Raw genomic sequence first — 25,620 nt, forward strand, 5'->3', positions numbered from 1 at the left:
TATTTTAACATCGTGACTTTTTGCGGTAAGGTAGCAAGTTAACTGAGTAGCAAAACAATAATCCCTACAAGGCACTGAGCTAAATATACCAGTATGAGACCTATTTTGATGGTGAGAAGTTTGTTTGCTTGTTAAAATATTAGCTTGCAACATTTTGATGTGAAAGTATTCAAGTGCTAGAGTTTCACATGTGAAATTAAAAGACAAAAAAAAATTACAGAAAAACTTCTATGAAAGTGCATGCCATTTTTACATTAAGACTACTGTCTTATACAGCGTGGATTGTAAAGATAATCAATACCATCTCAGAAAAAAACCCAAGGATAAAGCCTTCACATAACTGTTAATTACTATAACACACGTTAGTTATATGTTGGCATAAACAGGTTAATTCATGTAATTTTCCTTCAGTGTCCCAAGCACAAATCATCACTGGGGGTGAAGCTCTGGAGTCAAAAGTTTTATTTTATTCCTAATTTCAGATGTTGCCATAAATTACTGCCCAAACCCCAGCTTCTTGAGCAAATGACCACCACTATGAAACAGCGAGCATTAAACGACATTGTTTATGTTCAGCAAACTGAAGAAAGCTCTAATGCTGAACAACAAATGCACTGCACAATAGATGCTCCTCAATCCGATAAACTGCTTTATTATGAATATAGCTAGAACATTATAGTTCTTAAATTATTTAATCACTCACTAATTTTTGACATCACCTTCAGGAGCACTTCATGATAGATACACGGCTCACCTCTATGATGACTAAAGTGTCTTATTCTCAATTTATACAGCAAAGAAAACAATTACAATTTGCTTAACATTGCTATATCCTAATGTTTTTGAACACTTTATAAAATATTACCATGTGGCATTACACAGCTTAATAATGAGTATGAAATTATCCTGACAATCTGTAGCCCAAGGTCATTTATGATCCCCATAACATTTATATCACTGATGTTTTGGGTAATGAGGATACTTTGAAGTTTAATGAAGATACATTAAGGAAAAGAAATGAGGCAACTTAAAATTATTAAGGCCTCAGATCAGGATATCTTTATTCCAGAGGACAGGTATGCATATGGTTCAAGCTGACTGTAAAAATGCATTCTTATTACTGAGACAAAAAGATATGAGAAAAATGTCATGGTTCATTGTTCCAGCAGAGCAGATGGAGTTGAGCAGTCTATATTATCTGAGTTAGAAATTAGATGTCACAGCACACAGGAGACATGGGATGACATGCTCTTTCAGAGAACCATACCTCAGCATCCTCCTCTTCATCAGTCTGTCGCCGGAAACAAAGGACAGGGTGGAGAAGGACAAACAGCAAAATTTAGGAAAGACAGCATGGTCAAACCACAACAGAGTAAGAGGTAACCATGGTATTGTTTATGCAATAGGAGGCCATGAAAATAGAAAACATATAAGGATTTAATTCTTTAGACAAACAACTTGCTCCATTTTTTTTTTTTTTAGCTAATTGTACGTAGAGCAGTCTATCACTGCCAATAGGGTATGTAAAAGTTTCCTGAATTTTCTTAGAGAAATTATGAACTGAAACTACCCCTAATCTATCCTATTTCTCTCCTCTGAGTTGTGCAGTTGTTTGCCCACTTTTTCCCCTATGAAAACTGAGAACACTAGGAAGGACTCTCTCTCCTTTTCCCTGTGCTATGTTCAGCACAGGGAGGTCCTGGCTGTTGTTTCTCTCAGTGCAGAGGTCGACTTCTTGGCAATTCCTTTTCTCTACCCTTAAGTGCTTGTTTTAATTCCTTTTTCAAGCTGGGGCTTTTCAACTTTCAGTTTAACAGAGCACTCAAATCAAATGCTGGGTAGTCTTTGAATAAATGCCTGAAGTTTTTCAGTAGCTGCCTGATACTTGATACTGGAAATTAGAGAGACGCAATTATCCACTGTCACTCAGGGCTTTCACTCTCTGTGACAGCAGGCGTGTAAAACTACCTTGACAGTTACACTACATTAAATGCAATGGACAAATAAAAATATTGTGAGATATGGAGTGTTCTTAAATTTGGGGATTTACAGGGAATTAGCAAACTATTTAGAGCTGTGTTCCCAAATGCCTGGGGAATTCTTCACTGCATTGTAAGACATAGAAGGTTCCTGAAGTAAAACATATTTTCTAAAGTATCTGGGCTCCTTGTTTCCATAATTTTCAGTATGATTGTTTACAAAGTGGAAACATAGTCCAGAAATTTGATGCATTTTTTTTATTTGTGGGTTGTGTTTGTTTTTTTAGAAGCAGCATTCCACCAATACTATTCCCTTCCCTAGTGTTACTAATACATTTTTTTGACCTTATCTCCATCTCAGCTCCGATTTCTGTCTGGGATTGATACATTCTGTTCCAAAAACATTCATCATTAAAAATGAAAGCCTGATTTACTTTGGCCCTCAGTCTAGTTTCAGCACAATCTCCGTAAGAAGATTAGCTGTGAGTGCTGAGAAGCACATTAACATTACTTTTTAAGGGTATGTTTTATTCAAAGACTGAGATGCTTATTTTTCTTTGGAGACAGTGGTACTAACAGAAACACAGGCAGTGTGTTTTGCAGAGGGAGCCTGGCAGGTATGTTCCCGTTATATTAGAAAGACCTATTTATCTTTTTTCCATCCCCTGGGGGCAGGGACTCACACTGTTAAGCAATTCTTCTGAGGAAGACCACTGTTCACTTTTTGGGATGAATATGAAACAGAAAGAAGAAGAATGGGAAGTAACAACGTTATTGTATTCTACTCCCATCTATTTATCTGATCAATTACATCATCCTGTACATCTATCTAATGCGTAAAAGGCAGCAGGAGAGCAAATTAAGCTAAACAATATAAAAAGGGTAAGGCAAAATAGCAGAGAACACACATTGCAAAGACTGTGCTCCAAGCAAAAATCTATGATATTATTACTTTATATCAAGCTAGATTTTTACAGGGAAAGTCCCAGCTTCTGGTATTCCTGCCTAATCTAGCTAGAAGTGATTTGCTGTGGACTCTCTCTACACTTCTCTGCTTGACTTTGCTCACTTCCAGTACCTGGGAATTACCATTTCTCTTCTTTCTGCTAGCAGTCACTCCTAGAACCACTATCCTTCTACACCCAGAGCTACTCCAGTGCACAGGAGGAGCAATTCACCGCCCTTATCATGTTGCCATGTCTGAAGAGCCATTTGCCCCCAGCAAATACTGACAGCAGGAGTGGAAGTATCAAAATAAATAAATCAACTTTTTGTTTCACAAGGGAATTTGCTCTCACAGAGGTGTGTGCATTCTGCCTTTTATTTCATTCTTCATTTCATCTTTATAAATACCCTGAGCAATAGTAATAAATTAGGAATTTCATTATATGTAATATTACCAAAAAGCTGTGAAAAAATATTGCTATACTGAATCCCACTTGTAGGTATAAGAAGTTAATTTTAAAGAGTAATTTCTGCTTGATTCTTCTGTCATCCAAGACTGCATGTTGCCGGACAATCTGAGATCTCTCTCCTTCGCTCCCTCCTGCCCTCACATTTTTCCTTTAGGCTACCATTTCTATGTGGTAGATTTGCTGTTTCAAAATATTATTTCTATTACATAGCAATTTTGGAATTGAAACTCTTAAATATCATGAAAAGCAGAGTTTCATAAATCTGGGAGACAGATGCTTATTTACCTACTGTTATTATAAATCATTAAAAAGCTCAGACTTGTATCTATAATTGCATTTCTTCCCTATTTTGCTTGCTTGTTATTTTTAGAGAGCCTGAAATGAGTACTAATGTTGGCTAAAGCCAGACATAATGTTACAGAGGCTAGGCAATTTTCCCTGTGAAACTGTGGTAACTCACCATTTTATTTTTTCCTTACCCCTCCCCTCCAGACAACATTCACTAAAATTTTAACTGACAGTGCCCAGTCCACTTCAGCTATTAAAAAACACATAAACATAAAGATATCTGTGGTAAAGGCTACTCCATGTGAGTAGTTGCTGAAGCTGATGCGAGTTCTCCGTGCAAAGAGCCAGCAGACTCTCTCTATTGAATGAGCCAGCACCCCTCTGCCTTCCAAGACTGCAGGGGGGACCAAGGTTTAAGAAATACGTGACTTCTCGTTAAGAACTGGTTTGGTTCTGGCTTATTCTTTTCCCACTTTTGCTAAAATCCCTCTTCATCCACCTAAAAACAATATACTGTAAGGTGATACAAATGAGATCCTGAGGAAACTTCCAAAAGGACAGAGAGGTAAATTTCAAATAACTGCACAATAGTTTTAGGTCACCAAAAGCAGAAATTAAAATTCCACATGACTACTACATATTGTAATTACTTTCTACAACGAGTTTCTTTCCAATGTGAAGACCTCAACTTTCTCCCACGAGTTTTTTGTAACTCATAAACACACTGTCAATGCATTACTGATCCACTTTCCCTTACCAATGCCTTTGAATATAAAACACTAAGAAAATCAAGACCAGATACAAACCACAGCCAAAACAAGACTACAGTAAAATTCCCCATTTTCATCATTCTTTGCACATAAATATCTTCCATCCTGCTGACTTGGAAACTTGTTTTGAGGTAGAACTAACCTTGAACTTGTCAAAGCATGCTATGACAAACAGTCTGACGCAACTTTAATTCTGTTTTACCATCTACTGCAATTCAAATTAAAGGTAAATGAGGCCATATTACTGGGCTATGGTTAAAGAGATTTAGCAAGTTCAGAAATAACTATATGGGCACATAAAGAACACCGTTAAAAACACTCCTATTAGGGCAATTTTAAAGAATGTTGGTTTTTAACTCCAGTGGGCTTTTTGGTTTTAAGCTAATACAACTGTTCTATAATTGTAAATTAGTGATAGGCAAAAAATGTTTCCTTTCTCAAGACCTACAAGATATTTTTAGGTGTAACACTAGCTGTCAGATGGCATTTACTTCTTGCCAAATCTCAACAGCATCTTGAACTGAACAAGAAATCTTCATCCAATAATACTTTTATTCTGGGAAAGGCCTTGAGGCCTCCTTTCCTTCATTTTCAAGAAACAGCCATTGTCCCATTATCTCTGCTCCTTGCTGACTTGTAGTCAAGCCTGAGCCTTTTGCAGGTTTGAAAGGGTCCCATTTCTCTGCTTCCTGAACCCAGCTGTCAGAGATCAGATCTCCTTTCCCTCTAGCATTTGCTGCAGGAACAGAGAAGCTTTCTGTGCTGCCATGGCCAGTTCTTCTGGACAGATAATACAGAAACACTACATCATATAGTAGGAAAACAGCAATTTCTTTGCATCTCAATATTGCTTAAACTAGTAAAAAGTGCAAAAGCTATCTGAAGAAATGAAAATTTTAATTTACCAGACTCTGGTCAACGCTGTCTTTTAGCTACTCTAGAATATATCAGAAAAATCCCCAGTCATAGTTTTAAAAATTTGTATGACTATATTATAGCCTTTGTATAAAATCAGAGTCTCTTCCTTAACCTGAGGCTAGACCAAAAGAAAAATCTTTTGATAATAACAGAGGTTTAACATTTTCTCTAGATGGAGCAGATTTCCAAATGTAAAGAGTATACTGCCAGGAAAGATCTACAAATGATCATAAGTCAATGACTTAAATACAATCTCAGTTTATATCAGTTTCAATACATATATATATATATATATATATTGACCCATGTTGCCTGAGCCATAAAACTATAATCAGCTTAGGGTTTTTCATGCCAAAGGCAGGGATAACTTCATATGCAATGAACCACTTGCACCTAATAGAGAGTCCAGATTTGAATTTTGAGACAGCTGGAAACTTTTATTAAGTACTGGCACTTCTTAAAACTTTATTTGGATTGAGTTAAACTACATCAACTTTAAAAAAAAAAAAATAGAAAAAGTCAAGGGGATTTTAGAACTTACTGTGCTAAGAAAAATAATCTTATTTTAATTTATTCTATGAGTATGCAACCATACAGTCAAAAAGTTTGCGGGGTAACATCTACTATGAACATAAATTTGTCCATTCTTTTAGAACCCCAAAGTACTCTGTTCCAATAAAATTGGCTGTTCTGTTCTTCAAAGTTAAGAAAAAAATTGCTGCATGTGCATGCATATATATATATATATATATATATATATATACATATATATATATATACACAAACACATAAAAACATATAAAATTCCAAGACTAAAGACTATATTAGAATACCCAAAGATGGAGGGAAAAATTCCATCCAAATTTTGTTGTAGTCACTTAAATAGCTACAATGATTCATAATTTAAATTATGTTCTCAATTAGGAGTCAAATTCTAGGCTTTTTTCCTTTTTCATATTCTTGGCTGATCAGGTACAGACAGCTCCTGTCTTCTAGATATTCTGTGCAACACAGAGAAGCTCTTTTTTGATGCTTAATCTCTGTTCTCATCCTATACACTTGTATGAAGCAGAAAATATACACAATCAAGGACTTGCAAGTTTTGTCTTCTAAGAGAATGGAGTTCATTACTTTCAGTAGAAGAACCTCTAAGAATAAAAAGAGAGTAGCAACACCTCGTATATCATATTCAATGAAAGAAAGTTTTAAAAATCCATGCTGTGGGAGAGACATTTTGCCACTTACATCTGTTATCATTTTCCCTCTGGTCTTGTTTCTTTCCCTGTGGTTAGCTCGTTTCTGTTTTTGCTGCAGAACTCGTTCCCTGGTGGTGCGGTATTCCAGAGCAAATTCACTAATAATTTTGCAGAACTTATTGATGTTGACTTCACGTATTGCGTAGGGAGGATGGCCCATAAATAACAAAAATGAGTGAAACCTGGAAAACAATGAGTTCATAAATGTAAAGGGAAAAAAGAAGTCTTTATTGATGGTCTCTGGGAAAAAAATTTTACTGAATCCATGTATTACTTTACGAGCTCCCATCACTTCCTTTGTGCTACAGAATTTTCATGGATGCTTTGCATAACACTGGTATGTTTTATAATTAAAACCATGAAAGTCTAGCCTATGATAACTTCATCTCTGTCTACTTTCCCAGGCCGATGCAGGAGATAAGATGTTTATGGAACTCCATCTAATTTATATGACTAATTTGGCACGTGAATGATCAATTTAATTTCAGTTATAGAAAAATATTTATTAAGTTTCAATTCTATTTATTTGAATTAAGCAACTTCAAAGAGGCTATTAGGATGTTGGGCAAAGCCTAGACAAGAAGAATGCAGATTTACAGGCTAGCAAACACAAGAAGGAAAGAATTTCTGGTTCACAAAACTGACCGTAAAATTATATTATCTACCAAGTAAATTAGTTTGGGATACTCTCAATTCACAGTTTTACTTCTTCTGTGGCATTCAGAGCTTTTGCAGTATTTGCAATTTTTACTACTGTTTCTATACTTTGTGATTTACAACAGCGCACTGAATGTTTAAAAATGTATGGGAATCCCTTTCAACTGCATCTACATTCTTGATGATAAAAAGTTTTCCCAATCTTAGAAAGATGCAAGGACAAGAATACATTTTGTAAGAACTACAGAAGTAGTTGCAGGCTATCATAGGGAAAAAATGATATTTTTCTTATTTGTAGAATGCATATGATAAACACAACATGAAACTATTGTATTCACATCCCTTTCACTGCAATTGGGATTTCTGCTTACTTATGGCATAAACCTCAAATCATTACAAAAACATAAGAAGAGCTGAATCAGCCTTCCAAGTGCATATCCACAAATTTGGGATCATTTGGAATCCAGTTCCTAATTTTGACCACAGCAATCTGGAAATTATCCAAAAGCTGGAAAATCTCTCGCAGTTTCATTAAACCCATCTGCAAATCCTGAGGAGACGAATCTTAATTCTGTCTTCATTTGCATAGGTATAAAACATATAGTTGTAGATCTTGCAAATAAGAGTGGTGCTGCCTACAAAAGAACTCATTTTACAAGGCTTGCTTCAACTTCTGCCTATGACAAATTTGTCATTAAAACTTCATTTTTTTTACAGTCTGTTCTTGTTTATTTTGAAGGGAGTAAGCCAACTCCCTTCAAAAACATGGAAGGATGAACAGAACATATAGCAACTTAAACATAAAGCTGCTAGCTTTTGGGGAGTAGGTGTTAAAAGACCCAGTAATTGCACCTTGGGAATAAATGATTGCCTGGACAATTGCTTCTTTCAATCAGAAATATAGAAATTTCTGGAGTGGGGATCTTTCTTAAATGGAGTCAATAACAAAGTATGCACGACATACAACTTGGTAATGTTTCTTGCAGGAATGTGGATTAAACATTTATTTAAAAAACATATCTGTGATGTCATAACTTATAGTCTTATCAATTTACTATCAAGATATTGCTGCTACCGGTGTAATTCTGTACCTGTTAATTATTCTTCTATGAACAATCTTCAGGATTATGATTCTTTCTGCACAGTCTTTAAGGAACTCAGACATTTTTTGTTTTAGGCTTGGCTTCATTTCATGCTTTGCTATAGCCTTAAGGTGATCCCATGATGCTTTGCACCGTCTTTCCATCTGACATAAGTTTTCCTGGAGTTGTTCAAAGTCAACCTGAAGAAAAAGAAAGGAAAATAAAAGGTAACATTTGAAGTGAAAACATGGCTATTATATATTTAGATACCTGAACAATGCAATGTATGTATAAGAAGGGTCAATATAGTGGCAGCACAACATTAAGTCACATTATTAATTACTACTAAATAAAATAGAAATAGCTTTCTCTGTCACACTATGTCTAGGCATGTAATGTTAGTAAGCAAAACTGAAAAAACAAAGAAATACCCCAGGTTTTAGTTCTGGAGGCCTAACAGCTAAAGAAGGGACAATAAAATATTGTGATGTGTTTTTTCCTTTGCTAATAACTTTATGTCTGCACCAAGCAACGGCATGACTCAGTTCTTTCTGAGGTAATACAAAGCTTTCTCTTTTTTTTTAATCCTTTTCTCTACTACTCATAGCTTTTTATGCCCTGTTCACTGCTCACCATTGTACCCTGCCAACACTTCTCCCTTTTAGGAAGCACTTGGATCTATTCCCTAGTCATGTATTGACTTGTTAATAGATGATCTAGTTCTAATCACAAAATTCACAGGCCAGAATTTTTTAAAGCTTTATTGAAAGTATGTATTATTTAGCGATCTCAGCACTAACTTTCATCCCTTGATATACAGTACGGATTTACTGGCTTGTAACAAGATCATGTAACGACTTTGAAAGTCTCTCAACACAGTTAAAATAATTGATTGCATCCTACAGTAAAACTCATCAGGATACCAGCCAACACATTCCACAGAAGGTGAGGGAGAGCTTGTCCTTTATTCATCGACCAAAAAAGGTGTTCAAATCGCAATAGTCTACAGAAGACATTCAGGATGTGTTGCTAACAACTGAACAAAGTGCATTAACGACCCAGCCATAGCACAAAACAGATGAAAAAAAAAACTATAAAATATGTTCTTGAATTCTGAAGAAAGGAAAAAAATATTTTATAATACCACTTCACAGTTCAGATGAACTCAAGCTATAAAACACAGACGTAGCTCTCAGATTCTAAACACATCAGTGCTTGGGATGTTATAGTCTCGTATCCCAGTTAATTCCTTAATGCTAAATGAAAACCAGTGTCAGAGACAGGTTTTATTTCATTCTTCCTAGCTGTGTTCAGCATCCACTGCTGAGACCTATACTGAGGATAGCCATAAGAAATGCATTATTATTAAAAAGCTCCTGGTATTGATTTGATTTGTTTTTGCTGTGATTTTTAAAGTGATGAATTTTTCCTCTTCACAAGGAACTAAAAACATCCTTTGATCCATTCTGCTATTCAGAAAAGCCCTGCAGGCGGAGCAGCTGTGGGGTTTTTGCTTTCCTTATATCCCTATCAATGCATATGTTTAAAAAAAAAAAAAAAAGTCCTTTCCAGGTCAGTATTTTCACTGTTGATGATAAACACATTGCTGCTCTCCACAGATGGTATATCTAAAACACACATGGGAAAAAATACTAGCATTCCTGTTAAGGAAAAAAAAAGCCAAAGTCTAGGTCTTTTTGCTAGTAAGAATTATCCAACCTAGCTGAGGAAGCCTCTCAGTCCCTGCAGCTGAGAAATTTAAATTTATGACACTTTATGACAGCTTTCACTGAAAAGAGAATGAGTTTTAATCTATCAAAAAGCTCAGAGATTCAGGCCTGTAGAGATTCAAGAAACATTTTTTGAGAACAACAAGTCTGAGGGGAAAAGATGCGGCAAATTCCCAGTCCCTTGAAATCTGCCAACAGTCAACACATTCACAAGAGTGGGAAGTTCCTGCAGTGACTGTGGATGATAACTTGTTCTAAGGGATACACAGGAATTTTTTTAAGCATAAACAAAAGTTCAGCTCTCTGGGGAAGTCCTAAGGAGACTGTAGTAAGGGGAATGCCATCTGAGATCTCCTAGAATAAACCTCTGGGGAGCACAGGTGTGCTCAAGCAAAGATGTAAACTGCTTGAAGGAGTAAAGCAGGAAATCTGATATAGGGTAATATAGCTATGTATTCCCCACAGGCAAACTGTACTGTGCCTGCAAGAATGTGCCAAACCTTCATGAAATCTCTGGCTGCCAGCTCTCTAGTGTTTGGTCACTGATTTGTGGACAGAAAGGAATACAGTTACAGAAAAATACCCAGATGTGAAATATTAAAAGTCCAATTTTTCCCAGATACAACCAGGTACTCCATCTGATATTTCGGGAAGAGTTATTTCACCAGGGCTAATTTTGTGTGCAGACACTTCAGTCTGCTCTAGGTCTGTTGTTCTGTTTAGGGTGTTATTAATAAGAACGACGAGAAATGATTCCCCAACGATGTTTTCCTACGATAAGAAGAACAAGAACTTGTGTAGAGTAATAGCAACAATTATTCAGCATATTATGCATAAAAAAACAATGAAAAGGCATATATAATATCATACTACCTCCTTGCCAGTCCACACATCATTCCCAAGGCATCATGGATTGCACTTTCTTATTTATGTTCTTATTTCCAACACTTTACTAAAAGAATTAATGCTGTATAATGGTAGAAAAACATAATTCCTTTTTTTCATTCTTTCTTTCTTGAAAGATGCACCAATTTTTGCCTGCAGCTGGGTCATGCTGGGACGAAGATGGAATTGAGATGAGTTGTAGCTCCAGGAGAGCTCAGCATAGGACATACCCAGACAAGTATTGTTGTGGCATTATTTTATAACTATGCTCCCCTGAATAAAGGGAAGTAGTAATCTGAAATAGTCATTATGGCTTTCTTCCTGGACAGCAGCATATGGATGTTGTGCCTGGCCCAAGGAGGTGGAAACATATATTCTTTTTCTTCTTCCTCCTCAGTGCATATATATGCAAAAAACATGCAGCTTGAGGGTCCTGCTTTCTGTTACCTTTTGCTACTAATTGTACAATTTTTTTTTTTCTTCAAGCAAAAGAATGAGTGGTCTTAGGCTGCTATGCAAAATAAAAATGTCCTTTCTTTCAGACACTAAGTAATGTTTATTTTCATTTGTAAACCAATTTAAAAAAAGCAACTTTCTAAATGTTTCTGAGATATATTTGATATGTTTCTCCTTTCTCCTGCCAGGTTCCTCTCCATTCACATTCACACAAGCTGAAAAATATTCAGAACTATTAGTATCTGTGAAATCTCTTGTTAGGTCCACCGTTCAGTCTTCTCAAAAGTGCCTCTGTAGACACTGTTGCATGAGAGTGGACTAGCCAGAGACAGTATATGCAAATCGGACGTAAAGACTCATTTACGTGACACAAGCCAAACAGAGCCTCAGCAAACTATTTTCCTAAGTCACTAATGGGCAACTTTAAAAATAAAAATCTGTTTTTCAATTTGATGCACCACCATATTTTGCACAAATGACACTCAGACCAAGAATAAAACCTTCCAACCACATGCCAGGAACACCATCACTCATTTTAATCACTTTATATCATTATTTACTGCTTGCTACCATAGCAGCAGATGACTTTGCCAAAAACAACACCACCAAAAAAAGAATTCTATGAAGTTTCTCACTCCACTGGGCTGAGAATTCAATACTGTGAGATACATCTACTGCCCAAATAACTTCTCACCAGTTTTCACCTTGACTCAAAAATTACTACCTTCATCAAATGGCTGAGCATTGACTCCCCTGCTCATACAGGTTCCATGAAAATTGGTCCTTTAAAAGGCCTATTTTTTTCAAGTTCAACTCCATCCCATACATTTAATATCACCTGTTGCATATACAAATTTTAAACTTTCTCATTCATGAAATACTAGACCATGCTCCAATCATTCAGGCAGGACATGTATCAGGGAACCTTTCTGGTCTTTGGGTTGGGATGTTATTTTTATTTGTGGTCTCAAATATCTCATGGCAACACAGGAATTGCACTCATTCCTTGGGAGAGAGAGGAAAGCCTGCTTTGAGGTGACACTGGGAATTAAATGCAGTAGATCAATCCTAAAGTGCCTTTCTCTATGTAATCCCTAGGGCAGTATATACAATTCCAGGTATGCAGTTCCATCCACAACAAACAAATGTAGTCACTGTGAGATAACAGGTAATTTTTCTTCAGCATTCACTCAGCTGGAATGTGCTTTACACACACGTTTTCTTTTCCAGCTAAATCTCCTCTAGTCTTTGGGCTAAGCTACCCCACTACTGTGAGTACAAAACTGTCCTAAAGCCAAAGATGCTGCACTCACGTTTCCTGCCTCCTGTGTTAGCATTCAGCCCAAAAATGTCAGAACTGGATTGAAGTAAAAAACCCCCTAACAAATAAATGAGTGGAAACTGATGAAGTTGAGGTTTGTGCTTAAAAAGCACTTCTTTTCAAAATCACTACATCCAAAGCTTTGTTCTGAAGGCCAGTAAATAACTAATTACATATGCACAGCATCCTTGTTTTCTATTGCTTGATATTGTTTATTACTACAGCTTGTTTTTTTTTAAGGGTGACCATATAAAATCCAGATATTTTCTGAGGGAGACCTGGATCTCTGCATTTTTATCGTAGTCACAAGGTGCATTAAGAAGATTAATGCTTTCACAGTGAGAAATGTTGCCTTAAATTCACAGTAAAATGACAACTATTTTATTGTACATCATAGAAAGATATACATAATCACAGACATAAGCTTTCTCTTTACAAAGTTCAAGATAGTTTCTGCAGCAGACTACAGCCTAGTCTGAGCTGTTTATAATTTAGGGTCAGACCGTTCATTCTCACATTATTACAGGGATGCGTTCTGGCACGGAACATGAAATCTTCCTCTTTTCCTGAGCTGGTTCAGTGCCAAAGGAAATTCTGAGAATTGCTCCTTGCAAACACACTGTCATCTGAGAGCAGCAACCTTCTGTGGCATACATTCAAAACTCTGTCTCCTCTAATATTTCCACACTGGCTTCCTTCACCGAGTGTCACAAGAATTATCCCAAGACCAATGCCAGTCCAACTTGCACACCGTGGGTCACGCATTTCAAGTGCAATAGATGCCAGCTCTTGAAAGCAAGAAAAATATAAAGGAGGTTCTGTCTGAACATTTCTAATTCTAGAGCAAGAAGTGGCATCCTGCAAAAACAATTTGGGGAATAAGAACAACTGAATCAACACACTAATGAAAAATTAAAGGACAGAGGTGCTTACTGAGGTATGACCAGATGAGTTTACCCAATTATATATATTTATCTCCACTGCATTTTAGTTCATTAAACAATAAACACACTAACATGGGATCTTTTTGCAGATGCTGTATGGCAGTTCCCACAATGTGAGACAAAAAGAAGCAATACCACTAAGTGGTGATGTAGGTCCCTTCAGATGGTGTTGTGTTATCTGCAACAAATCCTGCTGTCATTTCACCTGGAATGTTACTGAAACACCACAGTGCTGTCAGGCATATGTGTTAAACCTCATTTGCTCTCTTTCAGACAGAACCTCAAAGTCTCATTTGCCATGGAGCTCTTTCCCCCTTGCCCCAGTATGCCTTGCAGCCAACAGGATCTGCCTTACCCTGTGCTGCCGCCTTCACCTCTGCTCCTGCTAGCCCGTGCCAGGAGCTGGGGCAGCGCCAGCGGTCCTTGCTGCTGGCATCACAGGGAATGACACAACTGTGAAAAACTTTGCATTCCTCAACCTTTTTGTTTTTCCCATGGAAAATAATTTGACTTTTGGCATCTATTTTTGTTTGAAATAATGTAGGGAAAACATACTTGAATGATAACTGCACACAAATACTTCCTGTCAAGCAAGACAAGAGAAACCCTACTGGAAGGGTACAGGAGGTAGAATTTTTAAATAATTTTTTCTCCTTTCTCTGCTTTCCAGTGTATTAGGTAGAAGCTACAGCATGCCAAATGGAACTTCTGTGCGAGCCACCTCCTTTCTCCCCATAGCTTCCTGACAAGTCCCTTGGAGGGCAGCTGCAGGCTTCCTTCTCCCCTGTGTATGCCTTAGTCTCATCCTAAGTTCTTTCCTATCAGCAGTCCTTTCCGCTTTCCCTATGTTGCTAACATTTCCTATGGCTTATTTTTAGAAGCTGCCTGCTTCTCCACTGCCTAGTATCCACATCTAATCCAGGTGTCTTGCTGCAGGCGTTAAAAACTAGACAGTTTGACATCTTGTAAGTAAAATAAAATCAGGGGAAGAAAATGACAATTCCTAGTTTACCCTATGGAGCTGGTCAGCTTTCAGATGCACAGGGAAAATGTTTATGGGTTAGAAAGAGAAGCTGAACATTTTAATAATGATACATTTTTTATTTGCTAACAGAGAAGATAGGGGTGCTGATGCAACTCCTTCTTAAGGAAACTTCTAGGACCAACACTGAGTTTAATTTCTGAAGTCTGTGGGTCTGGTTCAGTATCAGGCACATCAGTTCTGGTACAAATTCAGTGAAAAAAATAAAATATGTTAAAAAAGAAAAAAGGACACATGATTTTAATCATGGGATACTAAACAATCAGCACCATACCTGATTTCATACTTTTATTTATCTGGAATTCTATTTTTTTGTAGGTTTTTGTCACTTGTCTCTGCTTTTTTTGTTGCCATTTAAGACTTCATTCCTTAATAAAAACCCACAAGTTTTACAATAACTATACCATTTTGTTTCTGCTCTTTCTGACTACTTTTTGGTGAGGGAGACTAATTTTTTCTTTATGGATTTTTCTTTCAGGAACAAAGGCTCAGGAAATTCTCATACGATGTGCATCTCAGGGGAAGGGGCATCTTTGTTTATCTACAGGATGGAAATTATTTAGCCTTTGTGGTTTCTGAAAGATGTTTGTAGACAAAATGGAGCTCAAAATACAGCCTTATCCACAGTGAAATATTAATCTCCTTTCCTGTCAGCTTTCCTAAACTAAGATTTCGCCTTGTCTGTGAACATTCCCTTGAAAAGGGCAGCTTGGATGGCTTCCACATCCTAACTCTTTGATTTGTGGCAGCTACGATCAAGTGGGAATAGAGCTTGTTACAGTAATCCATCAGTGGTATAACACATGCAGGAACATCCCAAGGAGGGAGACCTTGGGCGTCATGGGGAAGGTTAAGGCTATAATTTCTCTTAATGTGATTTTGTCTGGCCTTTTTAGAATTTCATCCGCTTTGGGCAGGGCCACTAGATCAGCAACCACAGACTGAAAGACTGTGCTCAATTTTGCATGCTCTTAGACCTAAAATTTTTTATAAGTGACAGCAGTGGGTTAAGCTTTCTTCCACTTTTTATAACTGAAAAATAGAAGACTCACTTGAGAGTACATCATACACAGTGGTAAGGATTTTGGAAAACAAAGGCTCTTCTCTTTTATGGTAATATCATTTCAGTGATTAACTTTGTTCCAATATAAAAAAAAAAAAAAGTGAAATAACTTCTTAACAAAGAGAAGTAGTGGGAAATGAGAAAGTAATACACCTAAATGTTAGGAGAGAAGAATCACTCAAATTAGAAACAAAACCATAAAAAAGTAAAATCTTTCAAACATGAGAAACCAACCTCAATGAAGGCAATAAACCAGCCTAAACAGAGACTTACAAGAGGAAAACTAGGAGAAGAGACGGAATCCAAAGAGAAAATATCTAAGGATATAAAACAAAAGCCACAAATTCCTTTATGGTATAAATTAAAAAAGGAAAATATGTAGGAGGTCCGGAATCACTGGGGATGAAAGAAACTGAGGAAGATAAAAGATAGAAAAGGGAAGCAAGATGACTTCTTTTCATCCAACTTCACCACAGAGGATGTTGGGAAGAAACCTATTCTGGTACCTGCTTTCATTTTTCTGTATTACATTTTTGAATAGATGTGAACTAATAGCAAGGTTTGGAAGCTTGTTAGCAGAAACAAATGTGTTGGAGGAGGATGGTATCTTACATAGCAGTAAACAAGTAGAATACAAGAATTCTGACAGCAATTAAAATAAAGAAATTGAGCCACTGGTTAAAATGACTATGAATATGTATGAAACTGCACTTAGTAACTTGGAAACTCAGCCAAAAGTTTCCTTAGAAAAGCAGTAAGGTTGATGCAGAGGTCTAGGTTTATTACTATATCTGGTAAACTGGCTGAAAGGATGAATAACATGAAATTTAATACATCAAAATAACTACTATATTATGTATGTAGTGAAAAGAAAATTAGATTTCAAAATCTTTACAAGAGCCTCATGAGAGGCCACCTATGAAGTGTGAGGTTAAGAGAGCAAAAGAAAAGAAGGAATACACATTGATTCTCATTTGATGACAGGGTTAACAGGAAGTGTCTCATGGTTAGCACTTTGTATTTCAAAATTATCTGGAAACAAGAAAGCACATTGAGAGGGTAAAATCTACAGATGGCAAGGAATTATTCAGATTAGTCCTGACTGAAAATTATTAGGGGTTTGAGAGATAAACAGTAGATCTGCTTCAGCAGATCGCAGTCATTACTGTAGATGGTAACGAAGGGCACACTGCAGGCAGTATCGGACTCCTTTGTGCAGTGGGCCGAGTTCTGAATTGCTTGATCAGCTCAGGAGGCTGACTGGATGTCCTGGTGAACTGCCCAAAGACAACGGCTGTCCAAAGGATAGCAATAGTCAAAAAACCACAAAGAAACAGAACATCTAACAAAAGACTGCAAAAGCAGAACGGACAAACACAGCGAGCATATAACAGTTATAAGGAGAGTCTGGAATACTGTGCTTACTATTGTGTAACCCACTCCAAAAGGTAAGATGGAGGAAAAGTGTGGAAAAGGTCTCATAAAAAAGATGTAAAAGGATCATTCAAGACTTAGACAAGGATCTGAGCAGTCTAGTTTAATGTCGTCCTACACTGACAAAGGTGATGAATCAGATGACCTTCAGAGATCCTTTCCAACCTAAGTTATTCTGTTAAATAGAAAGATAAAAATGTTCAGTATATTCAGACAGTAAATCCTGAAACTGGCAAATTCAATAGCAGACAAAAATAGATTATGAATTCATTGTCACAAGAACTAAACTTGGAGCCAAAATAACATTTCATTTTTGCAGTTTTAAAACAAATTTTATTATGCAGGGTTATTTCCCCCCCTCAACATCCAAACAAGGTGGCCTGTGGGAAAGAAATCATTCCTCTATTTGATGCACATAATGAGAATTATGGCTCATGAAATAACATTTTTCTAGGAGAAATCCTTCTCCTCCTCCTTAGAAGTTTCTTGTGATCTTTTTTCAAGCAGCTGGTATTGTCCAGTGTCTGAATCAAGACACTGGAATAGATGTATACTAGTATTATCTGCTGTAATTATTTCCATTTCCACATGAGAAATGACTCCTAAACAGAATTTTTATGTCTGCTATCTCCCATGTTTACTACATTATTCGAGTAATGTACTGTTTTTAAGGGTCATTCATGAAATCTCACACTCTGTGAGCTCCAAGAGTGAGTTTATAGTGTTTCTATCATGCTTGCTAGCAGCAATTATAAATAACCTGCATACCACATTGAGCCATTGACCAGAGCTATGCATTAACCAAGAGATCATAATTTTTTGAAAATAGAAGCTGCCACAAGTTTCCTTTATATCTGTTTATTTCCCTTAACTCCTAATAATCAAAATTATTTTCAGGAGGAGGACAGAAAAGATGAGTACTAAAAAGAAGAAAACTTCTTTACTTTGAGGGTGACAGAGCAGCGGAATAGGCTGCCCAGAAAGGTTGTGGAGTCCCCTCATCTGTAGATATTCAAAATCCACCTAGACGTGATCTTCTGTGACCTATTCTAGGTGAACCTGCTTTAGTGGGGAGTTGGACTAAATGATCTGCTGGTGTCCCTCTCAGGTCCAACCATTCCGTGATTCTATGAGTCAAACAAAGTATTTCAAGAACTCTTTAATTCTGGAAACAATCATATTAGCAAAAAATTCATTCTGTTCATTGCCCTTAAAATACAATCAGACATCTGCCTTAAAAAAGAGATTCCCAGAAACAACAGAAAAAACATATTTGAAGATACTGGTGAAATAAAATTTAAAAATAGTTCCTAATAGTTATATACATTAAGAATGTCATAACTAATGGCTGTCTAATAGTGCATTGATGAGGGAACCTGACAGGCAGAAATAAAGCTCAGAAGAGGGAGTGCTGGCATCTTTGAAATTCAGTGCAAATGACACAATGAATCCGCATTTACAAATAGTGCTGCAACCAGGGAGGAACAAAAACATCAAAGAATAAAATAAAATCTTAAATATTTCACTTTTAAGATGTGTTATAAAAACATACATCTAGATGTATTTACCCACTGGACATACCTTGGCTGACCTAGTGATGGCCCCGATCTCTGAATACAGATCAGTGCTGTCTGGGAACTTTTCCACCACCATAGTGCAGACATGGTGCAGCAGGGACTGTTTGTGCACTGTGTCCTTGACTTCTGGAACCTTCTCGAGGTAGCTTAACTCAAAAGCTTTGGCCTGTAAGGGGAAAAAAAAGGAGGAAAATAAAAATAAAAATGTTTACTCCTTCACATGCAGATTAGTAGGCAAAAATGATGACCAAGAAGGGGCAGAAGGAAAGAAGAAGAATTCGATGGGAGAAGAAACTTATTGCTTTAATTCATTTTTAACTTGCTGAAGACTAGGCCTAAAATCAATCCATCTGCAGTGAAATGACTCCTGACACAGTTCTCACAATTTGAATGGGGAGCATCAACATTAAATTTAAGGAAGTTACACTAGAAGAGTGCCTAGCTCTGCATTTCCTTCAGATTATGCTGAAAGAGGCAAAGAGTACCCTAACACACATTAAAAAGTAGGTTCTGTTTTCTAAAATACTTTTCTGGTACAAAATAAATGGTGTGTGGCAATTATCATAATGGTTTTGACTTCTGTTTTTTTGAAGGAAAAAGCTGCAGGGGAAATGCTGGGACAGCAGGCTTACGTTGGTTCCATTAAGAAAGTTCCCAATAGCTAGTAGAGTAGAGAGGATGAATCCCAAAGTTTTATTGTGCTCCAGTTGGTCCATTCCTTCCTTCAGGTCTAGCAGTGGTTCTGCAACTTCCTGTCATGAGAACAGAAAGAAGAAAGTGAAGGCTGCAGTTGTCTAGTTTTTAATTCTATGGTTTAGATTAATTACTGCAAAAAGTTCCTGAACTGGCGTCTTGCAGGGTGTAAACTGGCCATGTGTGCTGGCTTTCTTCCATGTTCCAGCTAATAAATCACATGCAAGGACAGCAAAAAAAATACATAAAATACTTTCCTAATGCTGCTCCTTTACGTACGCAATTGCCTTACTTGTCCTGGGGATTATCCTGTGATTCCAAACAGGAGGGAGAATCAAAGAAGGAGCTGCTGCATTTGAGTCAGATGTATGAACACCCCCATGCCCCAACTGATAAAAAAGCTTCTTAAAACTACTTCTCCCAGTCTTTGAAAAACAAACAAAAAAGGTTAGAAATCTGGCTAACTTGACATTGCTAGCCTGACCCTACAGCTTTCTTCAAATGATGGCCACCTCTGAGTTTTGGATATGGTTTTGTGCTTGTGCAAATTTAAAACTGAAAAAAGCCCCTGCTGTAAACATCAAGCTTTACAAATATTCTCATTTTAATCTTTTAACCTAATGCATGTTCTGTCCACGCATGTTATCTGAGTATAGGTATGTAAACTGATAAGGCTCGAAAACATAAATTCTGTTCCATTACCTCGGGAAGCGAACTACACCAGAGAGTTCAAAGGAAGAGGGTGAGGGTAATTGAGTTGACAGAGCTTATTTCTACATCTCTGTGTGAGGCCCAGGGTTATTTATTTTGTATGCACAGTAACAGTTCACATTGTTTCTATCTCCGAACGCCATCCTAAGCATCCATGAGCAGCATTCTTTTCACAGAATCATAGAATGGTTTGTGTTGGAAAAGATCTTAAAAGTCATTTAGTTCCAAATCCCCTGACATATGCAGGGAGACCTTTTTTCCCAATCTCACAAATTTTTCATACTCTTTATGAGCCAAGAAGCCAAAATTATGCTATTATATTAGACCAAGAGGGAAAATAACTGAGAACTTCACTCCCTTGGAGACATACAATGGGTCCTTCAAAACCTGAAGTGATATTTCACCATAAAAGATGAATGAAACATACATTTATAGTCACCACAGAAAAATTAATCTCTTGAAAAGAATATGGTAAAATCAAGACAAATGAAGAGATGGGATAGTGAGCTAGGTAATTTATACATTAGAGGAGAGGTGCTAAATAATCCAAGGCTTTATCAAGTTGAAATAAAATTGAGAAACAGCTGCACAGAATTCTTTGACTTGCTTTAAAGTCAAGATTGATTCAGTTTGTTTTGTTAAATTATTTGGCATGAATCAAACTGCTCTTCTTCTCCTGTAAACTCAGGCTTATGAACTATTTTATTTGGATCAATTTTCAACCTGTTAAAAATACATTCTTAAAAGTTTAACTTAAAACATTTTTAAGGTGAATATAAAGGTAGCATAAAAGGCTTCCAAAGCAGGCCTTAGTGAGCCCTTCTTTTAGCTATTTTAGGGCAAGTTATCTGAGCTTAGACTTTCTTGCATATAACACCTATTTATGATTACTCTTTACTTGTTACTTTATTGTAGGATTAAAAAACAATTTAAAAAAATAGTGTGCAAGATACTGAATAATCAGAAAAAGTACCTACTCTTGCTTCCTATAAAACTCACCTTCTACCTAAAGAGAGAGGATATACAAGGCAGAGATATCTCATATCCTTGGATAACACATTTTTTCAGCTACAGATTATGTTTGAATGAAATTTGAGGATTGGTCCAGAACTTCTGTTTGCAAGACATCTGATAATGCCTACTAAATGTTTGACACATATGCACAAATGAACTCAACTATGTGTGTGCAGTGAATACAGGGGTCCTGGGACAGGGAGAACATAGCACGCATGTTCTGTAGAGCTAATCTGATACATGCATCATTTACCAACCAGCTATACTACTACTGCGTTTAGCTTCCTGCACCTACAAAAGTCCATGTGCATGCTTTTCTGGGAGGGGGAAAAAACTCGGTTGAGATGGGAACTTTGAGATGACCAATATGTATTTTCATTTAATCAGGACCAGCCTACATAAAGTAACACATCCTTCTAAAACAACGAAAAGTATCAGGATCCTACCGCAAAGCTTAAAAAGCTCTGATGCACTTGATAAAATTTTCAGACAATTTAAGCATCACTCAGAAGTACAATTTTTTTGAACACTTATTTCTGTAGTGCACTGTCTCCAGGAAGATTAGAGTCAGGAGCAATTTTTCTTCTCAAAAGAGAAACTGAACTAAGCCTTTTTTTTTTTTTTTTTTTATACTAGTTCTACTTGTCTCATTTCTACACCTGCTTACATTAATTTATGATCCTTTAAAGTTGTCAGCAGTAAGGATGTATTTGCCTGCAGCAATTTTAATAAAAAAAACCCACTTATTTAGGACAACCAAAGTTTCTATTCCTTTTTCTTAGATCTTTAAATTCTCTTTGAGATAATGACATTTGACAGTATTTGCATCATAAATAGTTCAGTACAAAGAATGAATAGTAACAGTGTAATTTTTCAGAGCAACCAGAAGTCTCAAAATCAAGTTTTAAAGTTAAAACTCTACCTCTTTTTCTATGCCTTTAAACTATGATACCAAAATAAAGGTGAAAAAAATTATTGTTCCACTAATGACTTTCAGTAGGCACTTAACATTTAAAACAGTATACACATTATCAAACAAACCGTTTGGAAAGGGCTTTCCTTTTTAATTTTCTGTAGAGAGCAAAGAATGAACATTCATTCAGTTCAGCCCCTCACAGTCTGAGGATGCTCCCTACAAACGTATCCTGACTTGATTTAGTTATTAAATTCAAGCCAAGAAAGATGACTTCATTTATTATGCCTGGAAAGCATCTCATGAACATAAACAATATATCACTTAACCCATTTCTTGAACAGTTCATACTCTTTTCTTTCAGGTTATCAGACATGAAATTAAGACCTACTTAGGCAAAACTCTGTTCTTGGCAGATGAGCAGAGGTATGTTCTCATGTATGAGAACCTTGGTCTTACATCAACAACTCAGGTATTTCACACTGTTGATATCATGGACCACCTAAAAATTTCAGCCTCATGGAAATAATACCAAGGTTCATTAATTTCTTACATAAAATATATGTGTGACTCGATAAACAATAAACATTCTGAATTGCTGTGAATTTTCCTTATTTTAAAATAGATTTTAAAAAAAAATCAAGCAGATGCCGGACTAAAAAAAAATGACAAAAATTGTGGAGCTCAGTGATTTTGGCACCTATGTTTCGTAAAGGTTTTGCCCTTTTTTAGATAGATTTTCGTCAGAAATATAGTTTCAAGAACAGAAGAATATTAGCAGCTCATGGGACTCATTATCAGAATCACTAATGCAAATTACTTCATTTCTTAAATTTGAATATGCTTATCTCAGTCTAAATAACATGTACATTTATTGGTTACCTGGAACTTAAACTCTGACTTTAAGCTTTTGTTACTGGAGAGGTGCTCACTCTCTCTTGTAGCCCTCATGTCTGATCCTGTATCTTCCTCTTCACCCAACGAAGACCCAACCTGTCTGTCCTATCTGTGCTTGTCTGCTGGGCTTATTATCACATGCTCCTCTTATTTTATCAGAATTATCACATCATTTCCTCTACCATTTCATAATAAGTACTGCACTTGGTCCTATCTACCTTTCAGCAGGGATAAAAATATTGTTTCTATCTTAACTCCAGCTATTGCTTCTTTGAGTAATTTAAATATTTGAGATATTTTGTACCAGCATCCATTCTACATGTATTTTAGCTGGCAACTCGTTAACTTACTTTGTGGCATAACCATTATAGGCAAAGCATCAGGAAAACTATCTGAATTTCTTTAGCTTTCAGCAGTGCTTCAAATGTTACTTTTGATTTAGAGGACTCTAGAAATTCTAGGTATATGCAGAAATTAACAGCTACAGCTAACTCAGCTTACATGAAAGGTACAATTTAGCCTTGTGGTAACTTCAAAGCAAAATAAATAGCTGCACCAGAGTTAAAAAACAAGCAAACAAACAAACAAACCAAAACAAAAACCGGTAAGAAAGTATTCATACCAAATACAAGTATTTTGTTATACAAGTCAGAAATGTAAATGGCTAAGACAAAAAAATAAAACCTAAAAAATCCTTAATATTGTGTGATTGCATTTTTTAAAATCTAAGAAAATGAAGCAGAGGATGAGTAATCTTGACAGTATCATCTGAAAATCAATCCACTTCTGTACAACTTGTTAAATATCCATTCCTAGGTAAACATAAGGCATTTTCAAAAGCATGTCCCACTTCTCAAAATGAGTATCACACAAAGGTATACCAATCTCTCAGTGCACAAATTTGTGTACAGATATAGATACAAAACTAATACATACAGCAGAAAGCTGCTTTAAGAGCAATGCATGGGGTATGCACCAGAAGTGCAGTCAGAAGAAGGCTCCAGTTCAGAGATTCTTGAAAGACCTTGTGAAAGGCAGCAAGTACTGTGAAATCACCTACATGGTTTCACTCTCTTTCACCTATGCACCAAAATTTTACACTCTCTTTTTGATATTTTTGTCTGTGATTCATCGTAATTAACGGACAACTCACAGTGTTATAGTGTTCTCTGAATGAATGTCATTCATGGAAAAGGTGGCAACAAATGTCTATGACTTCACTGACCATAACACTCCTGAGGGATGTCTTATCTTTTATTTAGAATTTTGAGAAGTATAAACAGAAAAAACCCCTAAATGGATGGTGTTTTTCTTAGTTAAAATGAATGTAAGATCAATACTCTCATTTTACAATATAAGATTGAATACTGTAGTCCTAACTCAATCTTTGACCAAAGAAAAATTCTCATTGCTCTGAAGTAAGAATTTCCTGAATAACAACATCTGGAGAAGATGTGGTCAAGATTTAGCCCTCTTATTTGTTTCAATATCATTATCTACTAATTAAAGGAAGGAAGACATAATCTCTAATTTCTTTTATAGAAGGAATAGATTATGAAGGATCATTTTAGCTGTTTCCTGGTTGGACACTGAAACAAAAGCGACCCATTTACCATTTCCTCAAAATACATGCTCATATAATAACAAGGTCAGGGAAATATTAAGCAAAGCCTTGGAGGAGTCTCCACCCCTGCCTCCCTGCTTCCCCTCACCTTTTCCACTATCTCGTAGTCCATCTTGAAAGCCCAGAGCTGGAGCCTGGCGGAAAGTTCACTGATGGAGGAGAGGGTGAGAAGGAACTGCTCGGCGCTGCCCAGGGGGACATCAGGATTTGCCAGCTGTGCCTCCTGGATCTTTTGCTTTTCCTCCTCAGTCGGGATCATGGTCAGGATTTTCTGTATAGGGAGACAAAAGACAGGCATCAGTGGCAGGGTATGAGAGATTGCTGAGTAACTTCAAGGCAGCAACAGTAGAAGTCCTCAAGTCCCTGGCTGTTAAATTAGGACAGCACTGTAGTAACCAAGAACTAAGCATGCACAAGAAAGTAAGACACCTACAGTTTGTTGAAAAACATATCTGGATTAAAATCCCTTTTTAAAATCTCTACTCAGTAGATACAGCTAATCATGGGACGAAACACTGAAGGAGAGACAAAGGGAGACTGGTTAGGACTGATCTCACCAGCTTTCATAAGTTTAAGTCAAAACTCAACAACTTTCTGCAAATTACATATGGAAGTAAGGGTAAAAGGAGAGCAGTTTTGTGGCCTGTGATTTATAGCAGATCAGACTAAATTTTAAGGTCTCTTTTAGCCTCAATATCTATGGATCTTCCAGCACACTTGCAAGTATATAAAAATAACTTGAAGACTCCTGTCCCTTGCTGTTCCCATAATTTCTTGCTTTTTGTTCTGTGTTTTTTTTTTTTTTTTTTTTTTTTTTTTTTTTTTTTTTTTTTTTTTTTTTTTTTTTTTTTTTTTTTTTTTTTTTTTTTTTTTTTTTTTTTTTTTTTTTTTTTTTTTTTTTTTTTTTTTTTTTTTTTTTTTTTTTTTTTTTTTTTTTTTTTTTTTTTTTTT

General features: G+C 36.4%; 1 protein-coding gene across 1 annotated transcript in view; it reads right to left on the reverse strand.

The window, feature by feature from the left end:
- The window catches only part of FHOD3 (formin homology 2 domain containing 3), a 354,314-nt gene that overhangs the window by 20,329 nt on the left and 308,365 nt on the right, over nt 1–25,620 (reverse strand). The window contains exons 20-25 of the mRNA XM_027881870.1: nt 24,758–24,940; nt 19,450–19,569; nt 18,822–18,983; nt 8,375–8,565; nt 6,616–6,808; nt 1,268–1,291 (exon numbers count right to left, since the gene is read on the reverse strand). Of these exons, the coding sequence (XP_027737671.1) occupies nt 1,268–1,291; nt 6,616–6,808; nt 8,375–8,565; nt 18,822–18,983; nt 19,450–19,569; nt 24,758–24,940 (873 nt within the window). The remainder of the gene's footprint in view (nt 1–1,267; nt 1,292–6,615; nt 6,809–8,374; nt 8,566–18,821; nt 18,984–19,449; nt 19,570–24,757; nt 24,941–25,620) is intronic.

The sequence above is a fragment of the Empidonax traillii genome, unplaced genomic scaffold (genome assembly GCF_003031625.1).
Source record: "Empidonax traillii isolate 1590-97213 ecotype Southwest subspecies unplaced genomic scaffold, ASM303162v1 scaffold98:size2021230, whole genome shotgun sequence".
NCBI classification, from domain to species: domain Eukaryota; kingdom Metazoa; phylum Chordata; class Aves; order Passeriformes; family Tyrannidae; genus Empidonax; species Empidonax traillii.